The 10,023-nt window shown below is 32.9% G+C and overlaps 1 protein-coding gene across 1 annotated transcript; it reads right to left on the reverse strand.

The window, feature by feature from the left end:
* Nucleotides 1-429: 429 nt before the first annotated feature.
* LOC131631183 (topless-related protein 2-like) lies at nt 430-8,163 on the reverse strand. The gene is made up of 25 exons (XM_058901966.1): nt 7,803-8,163; nt 7,519-7,698; nt 7,315-7,428; nt 7,061-7,219; nt 6,691-6,868; nt 6,460-6,583; nt 5,969-6,069; nt 5,737-5,875; nt 5,541-5,650; nt 4,968-5,037; nt 4,818-4,891; nt 4,620-4,715; nt 4,438-4,530; nt 3,867-3,994; nt 3,518-3,752; nt 3,282-3,440; nt 3,126-3,203; nt 2,756-2,905; nt 2,545-2,655; nt 2,185-2,370; nt 1,957-2,085; nt 1,785-1,880; nt 1,456-1,638; nt 1,016-1,191; nt 430-763 (listed from the first exon to the last, which is right to left on the reverse strand). The coding sequence occupies exons 1-25, from the start codon at nt 7,880-7,882 to the stop codon at nt 565-567; spliced, it is 3,348 nt and encodes a 1,115-aa protein (XP_058757949.1). The 5' UTR covers nt 7,883-8,163; the 3' UTR covers nt 430-564.
* Between the last annotated feature and the right edge of the window lie 1,860 nt (nt 8,164-10,023).

Here is a 10,023-nt window from a genome sequence, read left to right on the forward strand (position 1 = left end):
AGTATTTATTATTTTTCTTAATCTAAGTCAAACAATCGGTCTATGTCTAGCCAATGTGGGACACGCTCAGCATTCTTTTGAACTTGATGCGTGAATATCAACATAGGTGGCCATAATTCGATCGATAGGCATCGATACTATATTAAAGTTTGACATAACCCATTCTCACAAAATTGACTTCTAAGATAAGTGGACCACACCATATAGAATATTTTCAAACTCTATATCTAACCAATGTGAGATTTTAGAATCTTTCTGATATAGAAGAGAGATTCTAACATAGAAGAGAGAGAAAGTAATAATTCAAGACCAAGTTTGATGAAATTGACCAAAATTAAAGAAAGAAACACAATTCCAAAGAAATGTTGAATATATGAATTGTGAAGCATTAATGAATTAGCTTCATTATCGGAAAAGATAACGCATGTGTTTTCTGCAAAAGTTATTTCTTAATCTAACCGTCTGTAGAGAGACTTTACCAACATAATTTAAGAAACATTGGTCAAAATCAAAACAGTTGACTATTATTTTACACAAATGTGATATAAAATTGACGTATATGAATCATCTTTGTTGCTGCTCAGAAGTTGAGTTTGTATTAATTGAAGGTGAGGTTATCCTATTATCAACCGATGCTGAAACTCCCCATCTCCCATTTGGCTCTCTGGGCTCTACCACTTTAATAGACCCATCAGACATTCCAACGGCAAACTGATTTGGCTCCTGTGGGTGTGCTGTAATCACAACCGGGTATATATTTTCGCTGCACAAAACAAACCAAACAGAAGGTTAAGAAATAAGCAAAAAGTTGTCTGAAATCTCAGTAGTAGGCTCAGCTGAACCTAAACACAAAAAGTAAACTTTTAAGCCCAACCGTTGCTCAAGTATCCATCACCATGAAACATGAATTGTGATATTCTAATGAAATAGTCACCTTTTATGAGGATTCTTGTCACATTTTAGTAAATAGTATTAACTTTGCAAAATAAAACACGGAAGGAAACATTATAATCACCTATCTGCCGATGGTTGGTGTAGGTATGCAGATGAAGTTATACGACATCTTGGTCTCAGGGTGTCAGCATCAAATACTCCAATATTTCCATCAGTGAAGGCAGCATAAATTAGTTGGCTGTTGCAGGAATATGTTGAATAGGATATGGAAGTAGACGATCCATCTTGTGGGACCCACTAGAATCCAAACAAACAAAAGTAACTAACTCGTTCACCAGGAATATGAAATAAAAACAGTTGTATTTAGAGGTTTTATATCAGAGAAATCTATCTCACTAACTATATTAGATGAATTCTACAAGGATACCACTAAAATGAGAATACATCTGGCTTTTTAGAAAGTCACTCATAATCGAGTTTGCAAGTATAAAAATGTGATGATGGATTCACTTTTTCTGTTATTAGTTGGTATTAATACTTTGGAGAGACACAGAAACTTACCAGCCGAATCAATTCCATTTTTGAGGCATCATATAATGCTAGCTGTGATTCATGGCATACCAGTAAGTGCACTTGATCAGAATGGATATATACTCGAGTGTCTCCTACGGGTGCTCTTCCAGCAGGCAATTGAAGGGATAGTGTTTTCTTCTTATCCCACGAATCCAAACTCCAAAAGCAGAGCTATGAAAATTAAAAAGTGGTCGCAGTGAGGAAGTATGAAATAGTGCAATAGATAAATTAAGGTAAAACTCCAAGAATAGTTAAAAGTTGACGAAATCACAAGACATCAAGAATAAGATTGTCATGGAATTCAGGATGGAGCATACCTGAGCATCAGCAGAAGATGAAACCAAGATGTTTAGGTGAGTTGAAAAAGCTAAACCAGTAATACGCTTCTGGTGACCCTTCAATTTATATGTGACCTAAGAGCAAAGAGGGCCATGTCACAATATGATTCTTGAAACAATTACAAATTCAAACGGCTGCTTAACTAATTACCTCATCCACTCTAACATTATAAAAATGAATAGATGCATCTTCCATTCCAATTGCAATAATATTATTGTCTTGAGGATGAAACATAAGAATGGTTGAAGACGGGGGAGGTGACATAAAAGTTGCCATCACCTGAAATTCAGCAATAATTTGTCGAAAGTATTGAGAAAAAGCTGAATAGAATCTAAGAAGGATGTCACACACTATAGTAGCTTTTAATTGTCAAGTTACCTTAAAAGTCATCAAGTTGAACAGTGAAAGTTTTCCTCCACAAGCAGACATGACATAAGAATCATTCTTTGAAATTGCCATGCAAGGAACTCGTTCTTCAGAGTTTTCTGGGACATCATTAATCATGAGAGCACCATTAGGTGGTTGCCAATGTTGGGGAACAATACTAGCCGTGGCCTTTATAACCTACAGAAAAAGAAATCAGAAATATTTAAAAGAGTACATGTGCTGCAGACACAGAAACTGTTTGAGGAATTAAATGGATATCAAGATATGTATGCAATAATAAAGCAATAGAAAGATGTTTCTGTATTTGTAGGTCTCGGCATACAATCAGCTTTTCAAAAAAAATACACTCACCTTTCCACTTTGATTCTGCTCATTACGGTTCCATTTCCACAGCTGCTGAATCCCTTTAGCACCAAGAGCCACAAGATCACACCCAGAATTGGTGTAATGAAGACAAACCACCTAGACATGTATGAAATTTTTTGCCTAAAATATTGTTGCTATATAATAGGAATACGCCTTATAAACACCTTTTTCAACAAAGGAAATGGGTAAGGAATACCTTGTTAGTAGGGTCAGTAATATCGGGCATAGTAACTACACGACAATGAACAGGGTCAACTATTTCTGTCAGATCAGTTTTAGATTTATCAGCTACGTCATCCACTCTTCTTTGATTCTCTATGATTCTGGCCATAGAATCAACTCCGTTCTGGAGCAAATAACAAAATGAGTAAGTCAGTTGCATATATAATTGTCAAACAGACTTGAACTGCAACAGAAAACTATGAATAGCAAACTTTACTCGACATAGAAAAATGATGCAATTTGTGAATGGTAGATTAATTCTACCATGTTTGATCACCAAAAAAGTTAAAAATCTAAAAAAAAATGTAAGCTGTCAATATCCATGTTAATTGTTAACTGCTTACAAGCATAGGCAGTGGTGCAGCATGAGAGCTTCTGTCAACACGTTCTGCTTTATTGATGTGCTGGTTGATATTTGCAACCTAAATTGATTGATATTAAACAAATCAATCTCTGGACGTCATTAAAGCTATTAAATGATATTTGGTTAGGTAAAAAACCTTTGTCTCCACGTGTGGTTTGGGTGCTTCGTAGGACCGGGCGTCAATGGATCTTAAGTACCTCTTGCCATCAGTATTAGCCAGGACTTTAACACCACCATCTTCTGTAGTTACAGCAAGTAGATTTCCTTCCTTATTGAACCTTAGACGAGGGAGACTCTGATGCAGGACATCAACCATGTCAAACATTTCACTCCAAAAGACATTAAAATATGAAAAGTACAAGCAATACTCACAGGAAGACCACCCTCAGCATCTATACTAGTCAAAACATTGATACTGTCCATTTCCCAAAACCTAATTTGGCTATCTTCTCCAGCAGCCAAGAAGCGGTTCTTTGATGTGTCAAACTGCACAACACCGTTAGATTTTTTTCTAAACCCAGAATATGTTCTCTTCACTGCACCCTCACTTTCATTCCATTCAACTAGGAAAGAATCACCTTCCTTACTTGTTCCACATGAAAACAATCTAAAATAAGAAAAAGCAGTTACAAATCATATATGAGTAAGAAAAATGAAAGAATAAAAAAAAAGAACAAAATTATCAAGTAAGAAATTTTTTATATTCTAATCCCTTTCTTACCTACATCCATCAGCACTATATAGGAGTGTAGTGCACCACTTTCCTGGAGCATCATAGTCAACCCTGGAGCCATCGTTATCATACAGCCATGCTTTGATTTTCCCATCAAGAGAAGTAGAAAATATAAACTGCATAAATATGTCGTATTTTTTCCATTAATTACTCATGGATATATGGAAGCAATAACATGATTTGATTATTCCTTATGGGCCTGTTTATTATAGCTTTAAAAATAACTGAAACAAAACGGGCCCATATCTAATCATCTTTGCATAATTGACAACAGGAGAAAATCAACAGAAAAAATGTTTGCGCTAGAAAATTAATTTGCATCATCCTGCAGTGGAATGTCCAAATGCAATCTTAAAGATTATTATTACAATACTTTCTTCTGTAAATGAAAATTCCTTTTGGTTTAACACACACTTAGATGGAATATCCTAATGATAATATAATAAAGATTAGCTTAAAGAAAACAAAAAAATTTAACTCTAGTCCGCAGTAAAAGAAGGAGCCTAAATCTAGACATAGCAATAATAAAAAGCCAATCTTTGTGGGTACATATTTTTACCTGGATATTTTCCTTCTGGTGGGGACAAACAGAATAAACTGGTGCTTCATGACCTTCAAAAAGAAAAAGCCTTCTTCCATTCAAATCCCATACCTGCCACAGTCCTCAAGCTTAGTAATTATGGATACATTCTATTCATCTGGCTAAAAGATGTTATAGATAGGAGAGAAAAAATCGGTCACCTTAACTAACTTATCATCCCCACAAGTTACAAAGCAAATTTGTTTGTTTGGATAAGAAAATGCCAAATCATTAACAGCACCGACATGAGCATCAATCTGTAATAAGGTCAAGACATCATTCAATGTCACCAAAAATAAAGTAAAAGACATCATGTACCAACTACAAAAACTTTATATTAGAGAATGATTCGAGCATGCCTCCAAAGTCTGCCTTAGATCATTAGATCCTTGATAAGCATACATATGAATCAAATGTTTTGAGAAAGAAACACCTGAAAAAGAAGGGGAAATTCATTATAAAGCAGTATAATGCAGCAAGCTGAATTCAAGCTTCCCAACAATACATACCAAGAAGATTTCCATCGAGACTCCATGATACACGGGTGACAGATATTGATGAATCCTTCACAATCGCAGCCTACACAAGAGTTTCAGTTACACGACTTACATAAGATAATTTTGTCATTTACTACATACATTGATTTAGAGACAAAAAATATAAAATTAGCATCCCGCAAATAACCCTTCCCTTCACAATATTCAATTGTTTTCCCTTATGTCAATTGTCTAAAGGTCGGTACTGCAATAGCAAGGCACCACTATAGACAAACAAACTATTTCATGTACCAAGTATTCTTTGAAAAAATATCCCTTTTTAAATTATTACTCTACAAATCTTTCTTTCTCTCTTCCCTTTGCAAAAGGCATGGCCCACTGCAGACAAACAAACTATTTCATGTAAGAAGTATTCTTTGGAAAATTATCCAATTTTTAAATTATTCCTCAACAAATCTCTTTTTCTCCCTTCCCCACCCCCCTCATCAATTAATCATCTAACTGTTAAAACATTCATCCTTTTCCTGCTCTCTTTCTCACCAACAAACAGTTTATACAATCAAGTAGTTGAATAATGTTATAAACCTGAAAAAACACAGAACAAGCAGCAATATCCTTTATTTTGAAAGGTTTTGATATCAGCCTCTCTCTCAGCCCTGCTTCCCAGAGTGACATGTCTCCATTTATGCAACCAACTGTTCCAAAAACAATATTCCAAAATCAATATATAACAGCTAAACTTTTTCATAGTACAAGAATATATCAGTCTATTTCAACCTACCAGCAAGTAAAGAATGAAGGGAAGGGTGGAAATCCATGCTTTTCACTGTTGATCCTTGATATAAGGTACAAGCCACGGTTACTGGAAGCTCGTCAAGTGACAAAGAAGAGGTTTGTTGGGATGAAGGTGGATAAGTAACCTGCACAGATTATAAGTAGTTGTCATTATAGCCATAGCATTGGCAAGCCAATTATATGGAAAAGAAAGCTTGCAAACAACATTGTATCAGTACCTCGTCCATAGAGGACCGCATACGTTTCAACAGTTGCTCGTGATCAAAATCCATCATTCCAAGATTATTGGGAGGCGTTCTCAGATGCCTCAACATAGAGACTGCAAAAAGGATAATAAGTGAAGCTGGAAAATGCAGAGAACACAGACAATAATATGACTACATAATAAAATTAATATGGTAAAAAAGCTGAAGGGGAGACTATATGCACATTATCTTTCTGCATTACTTGATGATTTACAACTCTTGAGAATTATATAATGTCTAATGAACATATATATGTAACGGATATAACTGAAAATCTATCGGCCTAAGCATACCCCCAGCACACGTGCACCCAACAATGCCTAAAAAATGAAACATTTTCATTAGAACCTAAATATAGGAACACATGCATACATCCGTCTCATAAATTTCTCGAAGCTTTCCTTATTATGATTGATTTTTCTCAAGCGACGGGACTAGATTGCATGACGACAAAACTACTGTACCTTGATGTGGGAGAACAGGCATTGGCGAAGCAGCAAGTGCGTGTGGTTGAATTGATGAAGAAGGATTTGGGTTCATCATCCATCCCGCTAAAGCATTAGCAGCTGCTGGGTTTGGTTGAAATGGCTGTACATAGATGAGTAACAAAACAAATTGTCCCAAAATAATTGTTAGATAACTAACAGTGACAGAAATTCAGAACTGAATTTTTAGAAAACAGAACAAGGCCTTACTCCACCATGTACTCCAAGTGGAACAAAAGACGAAGGCCTTGCAGCAGCTGGGACAGAAAGATTGACAGGAGTAGGTGCACGAGCTCCATTTGACGATGAACAGCTGTGGTCAAGGAACAGAGTTTTGACCTCTGGATTTGCCTTTGGGTTCTTGCACGTCTGGTGTTGCCAATTCAAACTGAATAGAGAATGTTAGTGAAAGTTAACCAAGAAAGACATGATTAATAAAAAAAAAACTATAAAAGTAAATCATGTTATTGGTGGATGACATTACCTGTCTTGTCAACAGTTCAACAGTAAGTAACTTGCATAATCATTGTATATTTCATCCCATCAGAAACTAAAAATTAAACATAACCAGCAACCTTACCTGTGGTTAATCAATGTTCGTAACCGAGCCGACTTCATGGAAGGGAACACAAGCTTATCTCTAAAGACAGGATTCGATTCTATCAGTTTCTTAACCTCTAAGAACATTATGTTCCGAGCCGCTTTCGTATCACCATACTTCGACAACTGTTCATTTTCCCTGCATTCAATCAAAAGCCCATGTCTTAAAAAAAAACAGTAAAAACACACTTCTCAAATTTCACATCTCATTCAGCAAAAAACCAAACCAAGCACCTGAAGTTCTCAAGTGTTAAAAGATGAGTAAGCTCTTTGAATAAATCCTCATTAAACTGTGAAAAAACTTTCAAATCCTTCACCAGTACATCAACAGCCTTCATTTTGTCATTCCTAACCACAAAGAAGAAAAATTCAGCAATTACAAAAAAAATAAACATTTCATAAACCTTTGATGATTAAAACAATTATAAAAAAAAAAACCTGTCAAGAGCTTCAAGATACTTCTGCTTCCTAATCTCAAAGAATGTTTTCATTGAGAATTTATTGTCATCAATTTTTATAAACCCAGAAAGATACTTCTCAACCTCATCCCACTCTCCAGCCAGCACTTTCTCTTCACAATACTTCATATTGAAGTAATGACCAGACTCTGACTCCAACCTAAAAATCAAATACACAACAACAAACACAATCATCAGTTCATCACACACAAACAATAATCAACCATAATGCAAATTAAGACTGAAATAAAAGAAAGGCTTTACTTGTGAACTGTTTCCTTGAATTTCTCTTCATCAAGAAATTGAAGAATCAAAATCACCAATTCCCTGCCCAAAAACGACATCGTTTCCTCCCAAACAGTTACGATCAACAACAGAATGGTACAAGCTACGAAGATTTATGATGAATTAGGGTAAAGAATCGAGCGAGAGGAACGTGAATTACAGAAAGAGAACGCGAAACGGTGTCGTTTATACGTAATTGTAACGGTTTCTAGGGTTTGGTTTTGGGTTCCATAGACGAAGCTTGTGGAAACAGAAAGTATGGAACAGTTTGAAGAGAAAAATAAAAAGATAAAATATAAAAATTTAAAGACAGAACTGAAAGTATATATAGAGAGAGAAAGAGTGAAGTGTGTGACTTGGTTTTCTCGATGCGTTTTTTGCAGTTGTTTTCACCGACTTATCAGTGGTGATAAGTAAACGTACTTATAGAATGATGTGATAGGTTAGTGTGGTTATTATTTCGGGAGAAGATCAGATTGATTGACACGTGGAGCTTATGCTGCGAAACTGAGACGCGTGAAAAACGGAAAAACATGATGTGACGTCACGTCTTTTGTACTTTTGCAATATTATTATTAGGTTACTTTTTTGGATACTTTTGGTAAATGTGTTTAGATATATCTATGATTCTTTCTTTGTATAGTTAAAAATGTATGTGGTGGAAATTTTATGCCAAATGCATTTTATTTTTTATTTTTTTTTAAAATAGGTAGAAGTAACATTTAAGTAAATTTTTAATAATAAATATATTTTTAATTTTTAGTAATTTTTTTTTTTTGGAATTTTTAGAATGGAAATTTTAGGTATAAGAAAAAAACTTTAATTTTTTGAAAATATGATGATATTCTCATATTTGGATTTTTAACATGTTGGAAATTTTGAGAATGGAAATTTTAGGTATAAGAAAAAAATTTAAATTTTTTGAGAAAATGTTGATATTCTTATATTTGGATTTATTTAAAATGTCGGAAATAGAAAAACAATTTTGAAAATTTTGAAAAGTTAATGGTAAAAAAACTTATAAAAAATTAAATACATGATTTTTCAAAGATGTTTTGAAAACTAATCCTAAAAGGTCGCCTCAGTATTTTGATTTGACTGAATATCTATCTGTAAATAATAATATACTATTTATAAATTAAATTTGGTTTAAATGTAGTTATAGTTTTTCTATTTTAAAATTTAGTTTTTTAATCTCTCAATTTTACTTTCTTGAAATTTTTTCTTCCCTAACTTTTATAGACGTGGCAGTGATGATTAGGATAAATTATTTATTTTTAATAAGGTGATAATGATGACTAGGAAAAAATCTAAAAAATATTAATAAATACTTTTAATAATATTATAAATTATTTAATTTTAAAAAAATAAAAATTAAATTAAATCTTTTTACAAAAATTATTTAGTTGAATATTTGTTTACAAAATAAATTGATTAATGATTATTTTGATTTAGTTTTTAAAAAAAATTAATTAATCAAATTTTAAATAACACATTCTAGGTTTTTTACCCATGTTCTTCCAACAGCTTTTTCAACTCATAAGGCAATGCATGTATTAGCTTTATAAACATAAAGTTATTATTTGTAAACAAATTCATGTGAGACTTATGTGATTAATTTATAGAATAGACCATACAAATCACAACTATATTAATTTATGGAGAATACACACATAAAATTCTTTATGTGTGGTGTATACTATTTTCCAATAAAAATATGACAAATGTTATAGTACATTTGTCAAATTTTCATTAGCAAATAGCGTAAATCACACTAAAGAATTATAGGTAAGTTTTCTCCTTAATGTATTCCGTCAAAAAATATTAAACTAGTTAGTTACTAATTAATTTTTGTAAAAAGTTAAAATTAATTTTAATTTGTTTTAATTTTTAAAATAAAATTAGTTATAATATTAGGAGAATCCTTAGATACAATTTCTTATGTGTGGTTTGTACTATTTTCTAATAAAAATATGACAAGTGTATAATTTTCTCTTACACATGCAATTTTCTTTTATTTTTACTCTTTAAATGATGTTAAAATACACTTGTCATATTTTCATTAGCAAATAACATAAACCACACACATAAGAAATTGTAGGTAAATTTTCTCCATAATATTATTAAAAATATTAATTAATAATTTTTTATCCTAGTCATCATTTACATCTCATTAAAAATAAGTAATGTATCCTAATCA

This window comes from Vicia villosa, linkage group LG1 (genome assembly GCF_029867415.1).
Source record: "Vicia villosa cultivar HV-30 ecotype Madison, WI linkage group LG1, Vvil1.0, whole genome shotgun sequence".
In the NCBI taxonomy this organism is placed as follows: domain Eukaryota; kingdom Viridiplantae; phylum Streptophyta; class Magnoliopsida; order Fabales; family Fabaceae; genus Vicia; species Vicia villosa.